The sequence below is a fragment of the Primulina tabacum genome, chromosome 1 (assembly GCF_025594145.1).
Source record: "Primulina tabacum isolate GXHZ01 chromosome 1, ASM2559414v2, whole genome shotgun sequence".
In the NCBI taxonomy this organism is placed as follows: Eukaryota; Viridiplantae; Streptophyta; class Magnoliopsida; order Lamiales; family Gesneriaceae; genus Primulina; species Primulina tabacum.
The window spans coordinates 54,940,058-54,957,425 of NC_134550.1; the positions used below are offsets into that span (position 1 = coordinate 54,940,058).

The window sequence follows — 17,368 nt, forward strand, 5'->3', positions numbered from 1 at the left end:
AATGACATAATTACGTTTACGTCTTTTAAGTGAACCATGCGACATGCAGTTACGTTGGCCTAAGTATTTACTATTTCCTAAAACATTTTTTTTATAATTTCTTAATAAACGTGAGAGAATGTTTCTCATTCAGCTAAGCAGTCGGAACACATAAAGATTATTATTCTAATTAAATTTATAATATATTATTTATTGTAAAAAACATTTATAATTAATATAAATTTAGTTTCAATTAAGAAAAATGACACGCAAAATACAATTTTTGTCTAGTTTTTAGGATACAGTTTTTGAGGCACTTTTCATAAAAACATGAAAGGAGACAATATCTAATCATAGTTTAGTATATAAGTTTTATTTTCATTATACATAACATTCAAACATGTCAACCTTGCGCAGACGCATTTCCAAATAGACAAAAACTTGGGTCATTTATGAAAAAAATATTACTTTTTATGCTAAAAGTATTACTTTTTTTAAAAAATATCGGTAGGATTGACTTATCTCACAGATGAAGATTTATGAGACCGTCGTATCAAACGTTTGAAGACGATGGAATGTTTCTTTATCTTTGTCCCCTGAAATCCCATTTAGACAGTGCAGGCGATCCAAGAAAAGTTCTTCATTCACCTTCCATATTCAATTTCAGCTTAAACCCATGATTTTAAGATGCTTAATTTTGGAAGACACGAACTTCCCATTCCAAGCTCAATCCACGAAGATTCTCCTCTCTATTTCCATCTCACGTTAATTAAAATTTTCATGCTCGGCAGCTATCATGTCCAGAGACGGAGCAGTGGTGGCGGTGGGCATAGCCGCCCTCTCAAATTTCTTTTAAAAGAGTGGTTATAAATATATTATTTTTATTTTTCTTTCTAAGATTTGTTCTGTCTTCCTTGAAATTTTTAATATTTTTTCCGTACTCCCAACTTTGTTTTTCTCAGTCCCTATGTCCAATTTTCCAGTAACTTCTTTCATCCTTTTCCCGATTTTGATTCGAAACAGAATGTTCTTCAAACCGTAACGACTTGATTTGGTAGTCTTGTGCAGTTGTGCACCAGTTTGGAGATTTCCGTGGTGCACTCATCCAAGACACCATCTATCCCGTAAGTAAGGTCGTTGATCTAGCAAAGCCAATCTCGAATCGTCTTGCTTTCCAACTGCATCTGTTCTGATCTTCTAGCGCTGCTAGTCTTGTGATTAAAACTTGAATCCACAGAATAGTTGTACCAAGATCAATTAACTTTGTGACTCTGATTTCAATCTATCAATTCGACATAAGAAAGCACATTGAATACAAACCAAGAACCATGTAGAAACAATAATAACCAATACAAGATTCTACGTGGTTCGGTTAAATAAGTGATTACATCCACGGGAGGAGCTCTCACTAAGAACGAATCAGTGTACAAAGTGAAAAATGTTGTATGACACGTCTCTTTAGAAGGCATCCCTTCTAGTGTGGGGTTCAGCCTCGAATTAACTGCTTCAAGCTTCATGGATAAAAACTAGAGCACCCCCATTACGAAGAGCGGAGAAACGTGTAAGAACACGTCAATTGGATAAACTAAACAGGAGGCAAGAAAAGAAAGATACCTCAACTTGTTCTGTAATGACTGAAATGTAATTAATTATTTCATCAAGAACAAGAGCTTTTCCAATAACCTGAATAGATGAAACATTTAATTATGCACATCAAACACTGGATGATCATAACCAGGATTCGGATTTTGTGATAAGACCAGTACACATTTTCCCTAAAAAAGCATGTAGAAAAGTGGAAACCTTGTAGATCCAGGAACCAAGTCTTGCAGGATCTTCATCCTCTCAGTGATCTTTTCTCTCTGGGCCTACAAATGAAAAGTATCCATTAGAAACAACATTCTTGATAAAATGAATGCATATATTTTGAAAATTCGACGCAATATATACTCTTTCAGCTAGACTATGGCTGTCAGTAGCTTGACCGACCCCTTCTTGTTATGCTCTTACACGTTCAGATTTACTCTTCTCCTCAGCTAGCTTTACACTGGTACCTGAATTTTGGTTCCTTGAGCCCCCATTTTCATCTTTAGATCCTGATGCTAACATTTGGTTGCTTTTCAACTTATTCTGTAGATGAAAAAATAATGATCAGTTAATATATAGCCAGCGGCTCTCAAGTAAAATAAGTCAAATTCATCCACGAGGCTAGCTGAGTTAATTGACTGTGTGAAGCATGGGGCTAAAGTTCTAAATTCGAATCCCACGAAAGTCTTATATGTTTGAGCATGTCTGCTGGTGTATGTGATTTGCAGGCCACTGCACATATTCGGGGTTCACCCACTACATATCCGGAGAGCTCAAATTCATGTGAATATGATTAAAACTTGATACCATAAGATCGTTACTATTTTCTCTACGATTTGAAATACCTGTGTATATGTTTTTTTTATATGAATACAATTTAAAATTATAATTTCATACTCACATATTACGAAAATTCTCCATCTTCTCATTCAACCAAATGCATCCGACTGGATGTCTACAAGAAAAATTTCTGGCAGTAAAATATAACATAGTCGACCAGAGATCAACATTTCAGCTTCACCAAATGCCTAATTTTCTTTAATATCATTGTCCTTTTCAGCAAGCAAATTCAGTCATTAGGAAAGTGTATGCTCAACCATGCCTGATATGGATGATCTTGCACGTTTCTTTTGACATATAAAGAATCAGTATGTCGTCAATGTCCTACAAGTGAGGTTCATAAGCACAAATCCAATACAAAATCATATACAAAATTATTATCGTTCCATCTACTAATTTTAATCCATATTTTTCTTACCACTATCGAAACGACTCTTATGCATAAAGAATTCACGATCCTAGACTCTATCATAGTCCATAATCTAGCAAGATTAATATCAAGACAAGTATCACAGGTAACGAAACCACGATCCGAGCAGCGTGTCCTTTGTTAAAGGAACTGACGACCACATATTGAGAGTGATCAACTCCTCCCTTTTCAAGGTTCAGGCTTTCTCGAGTATTTGGCACATGTTCTAAACCTTTAAGTTTGGTATGTATTGTGTTTTGTATGGCAAATTTCATCCAAATAAAAATAACTCTTATTTACTAGCCAAAGGTATTACAAACTTGATTTTCTGACCGAATTATTTGAAGGATGAAACATTTACTGAATGATGTAATTTTTTGATTGATCATCAATATATATATAAGTTCAAGATTTAAGTAAAATTATAAAATTAATTCACTTTATAGTTGGTCCTAACGAACCCATGTCAATTAATAAAAATTTCTTGATCTTCAACGCTCAAAAAAATATAAGATAAAAGATCACAGAAGTAACCAGATTGATGAGGCCATGTTCCATACTTAATTAGTTTCAGTGTTTTGAAAACACGATTTTTTCTTTCTTTATAACAAGAGGTTTATTAATTTAATATAAAATACTACGAGAAATATTTTTTGGAATTGAAGAATTAAAATTAAAATTAACGATTATATATTACAAATATAGTAATAAAACAGGCCATATATATTATTTTAAATAAAAGACTAACGAGATATTACCATACAAATTTATTTTGAGAAAGTATCAGCTGAGAACAAATATAAAATGGGAAAAATATATCTGATACTAACTAACGCTCAACTCTCCTAATAACCACCATATACGATTTGCTGTGCCATTCACAAAAACCACAACACTAATCTCAAGATCTAAAACAAGCTTCCCGGCCCCCTCCTCGTCTCTCAAGCACGCATATCTCCGTACGTCGTTAGCCACTTAAGGTATTTACAGATCAGGGTCGATCCAATACGTAACATTCAACATTAGATTATAACATCACTGACTGTTCGAGACTAAACTTAACCGATGGGATCTAAAGCTCCAGAATTGAAGATTAATATTTCAACCAGGTTTCGCCAGACTACTTTAGCAATTCGCTGTCCAGATAATGAACTTCTGGTTTCATCCAAATTTGATTTGTTACCATTCTGAACTGTTCCTAACACGATTTTGCATATCGTCCTCACCAAGTTCAACATCAATACAATCAATAACAAACCATTAGCGGAGATTTGAGACATTACAAAGCATGGAATCATCTTATCCCAAGAACACATTACCATATAAATATCAATCGACTATAAAGATGTCATACAAATCAAATCTTCCATCCATAGAATTAATTATCGTGTATGGTAATACAGAAACATTATACAAGTGTTGAGAAAGGGAAGCTATCTTGAGGTGCCAAATACAACTTATCTAACAAATGTCTTTTCTTCATCATGTTAGATGGCATCAAACAAGAAGAACGTCTCTCAATCCTTTCTAATCCAGATTTACAATTTACAAACTAATACGATAAAGACAACAACAACTTTCCGAAGTTATGTCTATGTTAAGAAGAAAACAATAAATTTCACCTCATTCGATATAGACTTCAATATCAATTTGCTTTCTGTACAGTTGTCTTGAATAAAAGGATATACATCTTGTGATCCATAGAAAAATACATAAATCCACCCACTGAATGAGTCACAAATGACCCGAAACTTGTCCCTACGATACAGTGCCAAGCTGGTCCATATGCCGCATCAAACTCCTGGAGATAACTATCTAATAAGATATTTTTATATATAAAAAAATCCCAATAATTTCTCTCTTCAAAATTGGTAATGCTGATGTAATTACCTTTTTAAGGGTAAAAGCTAGAGTCTTGGAGGTGAACTTTTCTAAGCTATCATGAGAATTTCTTGCGCAATTCAGAGCATGGATTTGCATAAACGGAGGCATATCTGTTGAGAAGTAGAAGAGGAAACCAATTTGCCCGGGAAAGATCCCAATTCTGAGAACCGTTTATTGAGAAGTAAAATGAAGTTCTAAAACTTTACAACCGAAAACTATCGCATATTTATACTAAGTAAAGGAAGAGGTATAAGAATAGGAAAAACACGCTTCTATAATTTACAATTACGATTTCAATACTCCCCCTCAAGCTTGGAATAAATCCATCATTCCAAGCTTGGACACCAGATAGTGATGTTGGCCTTTTCCCAATGCTTTGGTCAATAAATCCGCAGGTTGTTCTCCCGTTGAAACATGAGATGTTTTGATCAACTTATCACAGATCTTTTCTCGCACTAAGTGGCAATCTATTTCGATATGTTTCGTTCTTTCGTGATACATGGGATTAGCTGCTATGTGTAACGCAGCAGTGCTATCACAGTAGATCGTCACTGGGAGTGCTAAATGCATTCCCATGTCTTTTAGGATACCAACCACCCAAATTACCTCACAAGTTGTGTTTGCCATGGCTCGATATTCCGCTTCAGCCGATGATCTCGAAACTGTCACTTGCTTCTTGGTTTTCCATGACAGCAATGAATCTCCAAGTTTGATGCAATAACCAGTAACAGATCTCCTTGTCATGGGACAAGTTCCCCAGTCCGAGTCGCAATAAGCCGTGAGAGATAAGCAACTTTGTGCCGAGAGCAGAACTCCTTTGCCAGGTGAAGACTTCAAATATCGTAGCACCCTCAATGCGGCCTCCAAGTGCGATGACTTTGGATTATTCATGAGTTGTCCGATCTAAAATGTTATTTTCTCAAAATTTAACACCGGTAATGCTAACATCAGTCACATTATCTTCGATGATGATTATATATGATACTGCAGGATTAAAGACATTGTGAGAATTATCAAATAACCATTGATAGATGTAACATATACATATAAAAATATTTTATTTGTTGTGCACTACGACGAATTAATATATATTCCTTCTGAAAATATCGAATCCATAGCTCAAAAGAAGATTTCATATTTTCCAATTATATCATATTATGTTTGTATTTTAATTAATTGTCAGTTTTAGTAAACTCTTAAGGGGTATCTACAAATATGAATGAATCATATGAATCTGGATTATCTTAATTCTTATAATGATTTTTTGTCATTTTATTGAAAATATAATCTTGAAGGTAGAATCTAATTTCATTTGATGCTTCAAATTACTCTTGGATTTTTCTTTCATTCTTTGTACATCATTGTTTAGTCAATGCATCCATGACAAGTGAAAACATTTTCTCATAATTGACTTCTGGACTTTTTGAGAAATTTTGGGTTGAGGTTAGCCCATATTGTTTGTATGTCAATATCCAATATCTACAAACTATAGTTTTATATAATCATTAATTTTCATATTGACAAAAAATACATTGATATCAAAATAATCATCAATAATCATATTACTTGGTCTCATAGTTTTTAGAAAACAAATAATTTGTTGAAATTTCATTTATTATATATATTTGATATTCTTCAGTAATAACATTATTTTGATTTATCAAACACTTTTATTGTACCATGTAAAATTACTTCTTCTTGAGTTTTTTACTTTCAGGTATAAAATCTTTTGAATTTATTCGTCGACTACACTTCTAACGTATTTTAAATTTTTTTGCAAATAAAATACAATATGGTCTTGTATGATATCAGTTTATTTCATAGTTTCAGATACATAACATCTTCTAAGGTTTTACTATTATTTATGTCACGAATTCTTCAAGATGATCGACCTCCTTAATATTGACATCTGAGTTATTCTATAATTTCATTTGAAGGGGTTATTGGTTTTTAAAATAAAAAACAGTTAGATTTCTAGCGCTTCACACAAGAAAACATAATTTGTTCAACTGAAACAATTATAAAAGGTAAATAATGTATCTTATCTATTAACACATTATATCAAATAATGTATTTGAAAACTAAATTTTGAACTTTGGGTTCACTTTATATTTCAAAAGAATTGATCGAAAAAGTTAATATATTCTCATTGATATACATTTAACTTCCATGTTCCTCTCCCTCGACGTTTGAAAACATTGATTTACTGAAATAATAATTGATATTGCATCATAAAAATCTCATTGTTATTGATTCAAGATACTTCAGCATATATCCCAACATATTTTCAATCTTTTCTATAGACTCGATATTGTACATTTTTTCGCACAATCAATTATTTTAATAATAAACTTTGGCTCAAGCTGGTATTAGCAGTAACTAATTTACATAATATCTAGAACATTTGCTGCAGGAAACACATCACATCCTAAAAATACGACGTTTTATTTTCAGAATCAATGGTTCAATAGTTTATTGGAAGCCTTTGATAGTTAGTCAATCAAACCACTTTTACTGGTTGTATATTCTGGAAATTATTATTCTCAGTAAATATTTTTGCAAACATCAGGTTGCGAGTCGTGTACCCACATTTACATTTACCTTTTCATTACAAAAAATATATGGATCCAATCCCAATTTGAACAACTGAGAGTTATATCAAATTTAACAATTCAATATGTAAGAATTTTTTAAATATTTTGGTTAATTGATTCAAGAATCTTGTATTGACATATTCAAGAACTTCTAGATCTTTAATCAATATATTTATGCACTATCAATAATTTTCTATGTTATATACAATTGTGATGATCAAATCAATGAATAATTTCAAATTGTAGAAGTATTTGTATCAATGAATTTTTTATTGCTATAAAAACTTATGGTTTGTAATACCGAAATAGTTAACTATATAAAATCCTTAAACTTCTAGGTTCACAATGTTAGCAAATTTCAATAAAAAAAACTCATGGTTTACTGTGATTTTTTTTAATCATATTGACATTGATACAATATCATTTTTTGATAAACTGAGTTTGTATACCATCCAATTTAATTTTGATATATGTTGGATTGGTTGTCTCGATATTATGTTTGTCTATAAGATATAAAAACAACATTCATTCTTAACAATAAATTTTTTTTTGAGTAAAATGTATATTAACTCGTCTGTAAAACTTGAGTTCTTATAAAATAATTTATTTGAAATAACATGTTGTATTGAATCAATATTGTCATTGGATTCAAAAATCCAAATATTATCAAACACTTCATTTTTCATCGGCAATAAGTGATATTCCGGATCTTTAATACATGTATGATAAGTTACAATGAAAATATAATTTGAGTGGTAATCAATTTTCTCCGCAAATCATGTATCATTTTTTATAGAAATCATTTGACATACTTCAGATACAATACAGTGATTCGAGATATCAATGTATATCTGGTATAGTATTCGATTAAGATATCTAATATTTTTATCGTACTACATGAACAAATATTTTTTTATGTCACTTCAAACATATAATTTTCACATATCTATGCCGATATTTTAAAATCGTTATTCCACTCCAGGTGAAATAAAATATTTTTCTTCTTTGAAAAATTGATCTATACATGGCACAATGTATCAATTGTGTTCATTCAATTCAGGGCATGAATCACGTCAATTATGTAACTTTCAATATTAGTTGTTCATTATTTACTCATGGTTTTTTAAGAATTGAAATCGAAAAATTAGAAATACATGCCATCAGTATCAACTATTTGAAATTTAAGTTATAACGAACGAATCAATTAGGATAAGTAATGATATGTACTGGAAACAACAAATTCAGATTAGAAATATCTACCCCAATCTAGCATTTCGAAAAAAAAAAAACGAGGAAACGAACATGGAATTTGAAACTTTAATTAAACAAAAAATAATAAGAATTGTACACATTTTATGATTAAGTATGATGATTGAGACCAATTTCTTTCCAAAGTACACAAAATATATGATGAGAATCATATGGTTTTCGGCAGAATTTGATGAAACAATTTGACAAGTTAACAAAAAATTGCATAGTAAATTTATCCCATTGTTTGAGCTCTCGATAAATCCTTCAGCCGTAAACAAATCAAATTAATTTTATTAAATTATTAATAAATAGTATATCACGTTTCTTCAAGATAACAACAAATATATGATTGATCTAATTTGATAGCAAATCAAAATTATGTAAGAATATTATTAAATATTATATCATATTTAAACAACAAATATTCTGAATGTTCTTCGAAAATATTGATATATTTTAGATCTTATATCAATATTCTCAGTAACATTAGCAGATCTTAAATATATATTTTTCAGTAATATTTAATATCAACATTTTTCGAAGATGTCAATAGGTTTTAGATTTTGATCAATATTTATCGGAAAGCTTGACGGATCTTAAATTTATACCAATGTTCTTCAGAATATTGATTGATAATATCGTAGATTTTAGATCAATTTTTTCAGAAATATTAAAATTAATATTTTTTTAGAATATTAACAGATCTTGTATGCTAGTTCATATTCCAAATTTATCATGTGAAACATCACTACTTAAATGTTAAATTATTATTATTTTTTTTAAAAAAATTATAGTAGCATTTAAGTAGTAGATATTTCAGTTGGTATTAGAGCCGACCTCTCCTAGTACGGTGTTGTTCGGGGACGAACAAAGCGGAAGCTAGTGGACATGTGAGGCCTGGGGCCGAAGAGGGCGGGGTGATCGCCGTTGTCATGAGATTGTACGAACAATGAGCGGCTCTTGGGAGACTTCTAAACGAAAGGAACATGAATGAACCGATCTTACACCGGAAGGAGATGGATTCCAAAACTGCTCAGGTATCAGACTGCGCAGTTGTGGAGGACCTAAAAGATTTGATAGGTACTACTCGTATTATGAATGTACATCTTATTTTCGGTAGCTCATCACATAAGAACTTCAAAATTAAGCGTGCTTGACTTGAGGCAATTCTGGGATGGGTGACCCTCTGGGAAGTTTCTTAAGGTGTATGTAAGTGAGGACATAAGCACGTTCGAAAGAACCGTCTTGGTACAGTGAGGACAGTCGTCGAATCCGAAGCGTTACATCATGAATATTGATGAATGGTTTATTCGAGATCAATATTCTTCATGAAATTGATGTTCGTACATATTACATCAATATTTTTCAGATATACTGATAGATCGATCTTAGCTTTTTAAATTATAGTTCTAATATTACCCATGAATATATACATTCTTTAGATCATAAATTACAGATCTGGCTAGATTTTTAATTTTCAAATCAATATTTTTCAAAAATATTGTTAGATCAATCATGAATCTTGCTAAATATCAACGTAAAATTGTGTCGTTTCACTTCAGAAACATCAACAAAATATTGAAAGATCGTGTTACGTCAAAAACATCCATTGATATACAATAAAAATATTTAATAACGAATAACACGATCTTTTAATATTTTGTGCCAAGAGCATCGATTGATATAACATAAAAAAATATTTAATAACAAGTAGCGTTCTCCAGCAGAACAACTTAAAAAAAGACACTTGTGATAAAATGTTATGAATTTAATAAAAAAAGAAAGGAGAAGAGATAAATGTGAGTTCAGATAGTAAACTTCAAACTATTTTATCAATAATCGATAATCTTTATTTATATGATACAATTATATAATACAAATTTATAAATAAAAATATTAATATATCAATATTAATAGAAAATATATTTATATAATCACCTGCATTCAAAATTATGTCATAACAATAATACAAATAATGCAGTTGTATTTTATTTTTAAAAAGTATTATTTGATATTTGTTTAATTTGTCTTTTGTCAGAAAATAGTGGTGAATTTAGCAAGCGTGACTGGGAAATATGGTTACTTTTTTTTTTGAATTCTTTTAAAAGTTTGCACCTTATCTTGGTTGATATATTTATACTTTTCGGGGAAACACACTTCGATTGTGTTTACATCGAAGGATTTGAAGTTATAAAATTTAAATTTATTTGATTGTTTAGATGAATTTATATTAGATTAATTTTAATTACATTTAATTGTTAATTTATGTGAATAAAATGATGATATGATGTATTTGATATTCATTATTTTTGAATTCACTATTCAAATATCCTTCTAATCAAAAGTGAAATTGGTCTAATACATTTGAAAATATCATTTTCTTAAAAAAAAAGTTGACCAAAATTAAAAAATAAAATACATTTCTAATCAAAAATATTTTTATAGATCAAATCTTCAAATATATTTGAAAATGTCATTATCTTAAAATGTTGAGTACCTTGATTATTTTGGAAAAAATTGCTTAAATAACTTCGATCAACATTTTTTTAAAAAAATAACCTTCTCATTTTCTTAAAAAAATAAATAACAATGGTTTTATGTTGCCAAATTATACGAATATCACCTACCCAAAAAAATTTAATTTTTTGATTTTCATGTCCCCCTTACAATAAATGGTGATGGTAAATCATTTATTTTACTATACATATATATATATATATATAATTGGAATAATATTTTAAATACCAAAATATCTAAAGTGGACATGGATTACAATTTCCATATGTAACATGTCCCCCTCTATTCTAAAGTGGACACGGTATTTTTTGATTTTCATGTCCCCCTCTGTTCTAACATGCCCTGATGATAATAATAATAATAATAATAATAATAATAATAATATATAATGTTTCCTCACAAAATTAACAAATAAGAAAAAAAAAACTTAAATGTGGGGATCCGGATGCTAATCATGTTCTTAATTATCATTGTGACTAATTAATCAATTATAAAAACATGGTCTAAATTTTTTTTTTAACATGCGGAACGTAGTGAAATAAACGTATATACATCTCAGTATAAAATTACAAGTCCTGTACCACATACATTTATTTAACTAAGGTTTAACAGCTAATATCACGTGTCTAACCCTATCTCTAATCCAAGTCCGGAGCCTCCACTCTAATCACGATCTCTCTTCATCTTCTCAACTCTGAACATGTCCCACCTGTTGTCATGCATACATACAAAACAAGACAACAGCCGGATAACTCCGATGAGAATAAATCCCAGTATAAACAATGTAAACATACAATCATATAAAAACATTTATAAAAGCATATAACAAATATCATTCACATGCAGCCAATCAACAAACATGAATGATATAAAACTGTAAATCAACTAGTCATCACAGACTCTACTCAACTCTAACCTAGGGATCCCAATGTCTGGATATTGATAATTATATCGAATCTCAGTCGATAGGAATGAATCAACCCGAAACGTCATCGATATAATTCATATATCCAGTGTCTGGGCGAAACAGCCACAGAATTGACGAATCAGTCAAGAATTAAGCGAATCAGCCAATAATTAGACGATTCAGTCAGTAATTAAGCGAATCAGCCAAAGTTTAGACGAATCAGTCGATAACTAGACGAATCAGCCAATAACCAGACGAATCAGCCGGGGACTAGGCGAATCAGCTAATGACTAAACGAATCAATAGTCAATACATGCAGTGGCTATAAATCAATAGACTATAAACATCAATCTCATCAATTATAAATATCAATGTAATAAACTAAGTATGTGATTTAGGGAGACTCGAGTCAAACCTCACTCGAGTTGTGCAATCCCAACTCAACATTAATTTATACCTTTCTTTCTGATACTCTGACTCTGCCGAAGTCTCGAACTCAAAGCCTGTCAGTACTCAATCTGACAATAACAATATCGAGGGTACGGTATCAATACACCACTCAAATAACACTGGATATAATCAGAATTAAATCAAATTCTGTTCCAACAGCACAACGTCATAGTCTCAATATACCCAGCAATATCATCTCAGTCAGATATCAATTCTAACATCTCATAATCGGTAATAATTCAATTCTGATATCAAATCGATTCCAAAACAACTCCGAAAATCATAACAATTCCATATGGTATTTATTCTTCAGTCCGGTTTCGATTATACGATGTCTAACATGACCAGAACATCATATAAGAATCATATCATATTCTGACAGTACCATAATTTCAAAACATATCAAAACGTAGCAAAACTTACGTCCAGTTGTAGCCTACGTCGATAGGAACTCAATACCGAAGTCGGATTCAAAATCGGATAGACGGATTTCTCCCAAAAGGCGTAAGGATTTTCAACCCTTTTTCAGAAACCTTTTTCTCGATTCTTCTCTTCTGAAGGGGGAAGGATTCGTGTGATATATATATATATATACATCCACATACATGCAAGAGGACGAGTGGCTCATTCCGCCTATTACACGTCTCGCGCATATGCGCGACATCAACCGGCGCATATGCGCGAGACCTTAAGTCTCGGCGCGTGTCTTCCCAACTGCTGGCGCATATGCGCGACACATTTCCGCGCATAATGCGCCCAACTCTCTGGACTCGGCTTCTCGGCAACTCGCGCATATGCGCGACTCATCTCCACGCATATGCGCGAGGTCCTCTGGACTTCGCTTGTACAGTCTCGCGCATATGCGCGACTTACTTCGCGCATATGCGCGAGGTCCTCTGCCCACGTCGCGCATATGCGCGCATCGGTGCTGCGCATATGCGCGAGGGCTACTGTTCCTCGCACATTTCATGCATTTTCTCGTCTTTCCCAGTCCGATCCTTTCCGTCTATACTCACATCAATTATCCCCAAATCACTTCAGATTAATAGGATAAAATTCTCGGGCCTTACATTAAATCTTTAACTCTCAAATACCGTTCGTTCATGATACAACTCGTCACTCAATTTCTTACCAATTTCAGGCCGATTGCCCAGGTTCCAAGAGCATCGGATATCAATCGAAGTCCGATCTCAATCGAACGTAGTCAAGATTCGATGAAGACAGAGACGAAAATTTAATCTCTGTGAGATTGAAAATAGAGATTTATCAAACAGATAGATATAACCAAAGATGAAGATGGAGACGAGGACTTGAGGTGTCCGCAACACTGGGATTTGAAAACCCAACTCCATTGTGTTGGCATTTCAAAAAGCATTAATTTGATGTTCAGTTAGAACCATTTTTTTTTTCCTTGCAAGCAGGTCCCACGCCAACTTTAAATTTTTTAATTATATGTGTTTTTATTTTTATTTTGTCTACTTCTGTTTTCAACGTCGTTTTTTTTTTAAAAAAAACTTTCAATTATTATTTTTTAAAATAAATATTATTGATAGATTAATTATAAATAAAGGTAGTTAAAAAAAATCATAAATATGGAGCAAGGATTGGGGTGAGGATGGAACGGCTTTTTAAGACATCGCCGCTCTCGTTCTCGTTCTCGCCCTCGCTCCACTGTCATCTCTGTCGAAAATCTTGTTATTTTCATTTGAGAAGAAGTTATCAAATAAGATCGTTTCTTATGATTACCGTCGTCTGCCAATTATTCAAAACTCTCAACAATTATCAGAAAGATTTTAAATGAGAAAAAAAAAAAAAACCAAGATTCATATATTATAAAATCTATATATAAACCCCCCAAAAAAAAATTACTTGAGAAAATAATACGTCATGCTATAACTCAAAAGGAATCAAAAGACCCAACTTACACCGGATAAAACGAAAGACTAAAACAGAATTTTTATCTTCTAAAAGTCCCGTCGGTATTTCGAATGCTAAATCCATCGTTAATATCTTGTCATAATTTTATACAGTATTGAAAAATCAAACATGGTTTTACCAAAATTACTCCAAAAGAAGTCCTGCAAATGCGAGCAATAGAGAGAACCAAAAGACGAATACACGTGGTGGTCGGATTCCTTCTCCGCTTATGTCGTTGTTGATTCCTGATGGCCCTAAACCGTTGTTTGGCCCTCCTAATACCCCTGTAGGAGTCATCACAAGCGGCGAGCCGCCATTTGTCGTGGTGGTGGTTGGCATGCCGCTTACTGTGGTTACCGGGGTGGTGGAGGTTGGGGTGGAACTAGAAATCAACAACAATAATAATAAAGAGTTACAAATTATAGGTTTAGCTAAATATAAGCATCATCTCACATGAAAAGTATATATAATTTATCTGTTAGATGCAGACGATTGCTATTAATTAAGAATTCAAAACATTCCTGATCTCTTCTAATTTTAAAAGACAAAAATTTGCATGAGACGGTCTCACGGATCGTATTTTGTGAGACATATATCTTATTTGAGTCATCTATTAAAAAAATATTACTTTTTTATGCTAAGAGTATTATTTTTTATTATGAATATCGGTGGGATTAACTCGTCTCACAGATAAAGATCCGTGAGAACCTTCTGAAAAGGATCTACTCATTTTAAAATACTCTATCAGATTTCGAAAGTTTATAATTTCATTTAAATATCACATTTAATTGAGGAGGACATGACATATTATATATCATAAATATATGTCACAAGGACAAGTACAATTATTAATGGCATTGAATGTCGAAAGATCCACCGAAATTTTTTTGACCTAGGGTACATTGAAATACCCTAAAGCAAAAAAAGGAAGAAAATAAAGTAGCAAAAGGAATAAAAATAGAGTGACGCCTTTATAGAGAAGTGTAAAAAGTTCTTGTATTATATACCTTTATCAAAAGTTATCTTGTGTGAGATAAATTGACCCCATCTCTATTAAACATGAAGAAATAAAACTTTTGAAATCAAACGTAATACTTTTTTCATGAGATGGATCGGATCAAAAATCCGTCTCACAAAATTGATTTATGAGAAAGTGTCGTAAGAATTGTTATAATATCTTATATTATGCTATGAATTTTTTATTCGTAAAAGCACTAAAATAAATACCTAGCAGTAGCAGGATAAGCACATCCAGCTGCACTACCTGTAACTCCACCAAACATTTGAAATTTAAATTATTATATATTTGAATTTGAATGAAAGAAAATTATTTTGCTGAAGCTTCCCAAAAAAAAAAAAAAAAAAAAAAAACAAAGATGGCATGAGAGCATTTGAAGAATACTAACTAGGGTTCGAAGTGACAATGGTGGCGGTGCCGGTGAAATTACAGGCGGCGGGGGCCTGCCGGTTTTTTTGGAAATAACTGTTGACAGCATAGCTGCAGTGAGCTTTGACGGTGTTTGGGTTGAAGCAGGGTCCATTTTGATGGGTCGGGTTGCAATCTGCCCCGGCTCCGCATGCGTAGTCCAGTGTCTTTTGCAACTCTGCGTTACTGATCCCATCCTTGCAAACGCACCAGCTTCCACCTACAAGAAAACAGTTGGTAGCTGTTATAGATTTATCCACGCGCCGTTACTTTTTGTTTGGAGTGTGTGCTTGAAGGGAGGTGGTTCTAAAATTTCTAGAAACGGGAAAAAAAATATCCAAGAAACTTGATGTTCAGATTTCGATGTTTAGCTTAACTAAACAATTCGATCTGAAAAGAGATGTAATGAATCTGTACTAAGAAGAAAAGGTACGAGCCCAAAAATTCATGCCTTGATAATTAAGATTTGGAGGAAGCTTAGCTCAAATCTTGAAACACAGATCTTGTTTCTTTGAGGAAATATAAACTTCTCTTTTCTGGTAGAAAGAACTCATTGAAATAAAACAATACAATCATATTTTAAAGTTTTTTTTTGTTTTTCCCGTGAACAAACACTAGATTTCGAGGGAAAACGAGGGAAGGCGGGTGGTGAAAGAGCTTACTTGAATGCTCAGCCATGGCCAAGAGGAGCACAGTAAACACAAAACCTGCAGCCATGAGAAAAGGAACAAGAAATGGTGGTGGGATTATTTGAAAAGAGCAAGCAATTAGTGCACTCCCCAAATTATTGTATGTCGAGCACTAGTGCTACTACTGTAGGTAAGCAGATATCAGGGTTTAAAAGCAGCTTAGCAATTTGAACTCTTTCCGTCGACATATATAATTGATTAAATTAAATATATTTGAAATAAAAATAAAAAACGTGGGTGGAATTCTGATTATTTACATATTTAACCCTTCTCCGAGTCCCCGACAATGTATCTTTTTTTAATTCCTGACGTAAAATTTTCACGCAAATAACATTCTTTCCGCTAAATAATTTATCCCACTTATCAATATTTATTGAACCAAATTGACTCAACGGTTTTTTTAATAATTTGGCTCAGATATTAATCGAATTATAGATATTTATTATACGATTGCTAAAAAAATATTCAAAAATCCCGCAACAAGTAAAAAACCGAAAAAATTATGTTTTTACTTTTTTTTGCATTTATTTAAATATATACATTATAATATATTTGATTTATTATTAATTATAATCTCGATACATTAAATTTTAAAATTTATTTCTACTAAAAATTTACAATTTGCATTTCGTTCAGTCCTTCTAAATAAGAATTTAGAGTTGTCAATATGGCTAGTCCAACCCGCCATCTAAATTTAGTGGGTTAGGTTGGAAAAATCCCAATCCATTTAAAGACAAGCAGCTCGCACAAGTTGTGGACCTACGCGGACCAACACATAGAGGGCCGGTTGGCGTGTGGGTTGAGAATTTTTTATTTTTTAAAAAAAACAAACATGTATATATTTGATAATTATTTTGACTAACATGTAGAAATATGAAATCAATGATTCAAAAAAATTATAAATAATTAAATTCAATT

General features: G+C 32.1%; 1 protein-coding gene and 1 long non-coding RNA gene across 2 annotated transcripts; both read right to left on the reverse strand.

The window, feature by feature from the left end:
- Positions 1 to 851: 851 nt before the first annotated feature.
- On the reverse strand, positions 852 to 2,523 carry LOC142550997 (uncharacterized). The gene is made up of 4 exons (XR_012821457.1): positions 2,468 to 2,523; positions 1,930 to 2,109; positions 1,056 to 1,847; positions 852 to 1,024 (listed from the first exon to the last, which is right to left on the reverse strand). It is a non-coding gene; the product is annotated as an uncharacterized LOC142550997 (long non-coding RNA).
- An 11,764-nt stretch (positions 2,524 to 14,287) lies between these two features.
- Positions 14,288 to 16,617, reverse strand: LOC142519840 (PLASMODESMATA CALLOSE-BINDING PROTEIN 2-like). Its single transcript, XM_075622861.1, has 4 exons — positions 16,424 to 16,617; positions 15,742 to 15,981; positions 15,563 to 15,599; positions 14,288 to 14,717 (listed from the first exon to the last, which is right to left on the reverse strand). Exons 1-4 carry the CDS (start codon positions 16,476 to 16,478, stop codon positions 14,480 to 14,482), a joined length of 570 nt encoding a protein of 189 aa, XP_075478976.1. The 5' UTR covers positions 16,479 to 16,617; the 3' UTR covers positions 14,288 to 14,479.
- Between the last annotated feature and the right edge of the window lie 751 nt (positions 16,618 to 17,368).

What these genes read in the sequence shown, in the direction of transcription:
- LOC142519840 (XM_075622861.1), bottom strand. Translation starts at nt 16,478, where the DNA reads ATGGCTGCAGGTTTTGTGTTTACTGTGCTCCTCTTGGCCATGGCTGAG. An exon ending in GGCCATGGCTGAGCATTCAA is followed by an intron (nt 15,982 to 16,423) that starts GTAAGCTCTTTC and finishes GTTTTCTTGTAG; the next exon opens with GTGGAAGCTGGTGCGTTTGC. An exon ending in CATTGTCACTTCGAACCCTA is followed by an intron (nt 15,600 to 15,741) that starts GTTAGTATTCTT and finishes GTGGAGTTACAG; the next exon opens with GTAGTGCAGCTGGATGTGCT.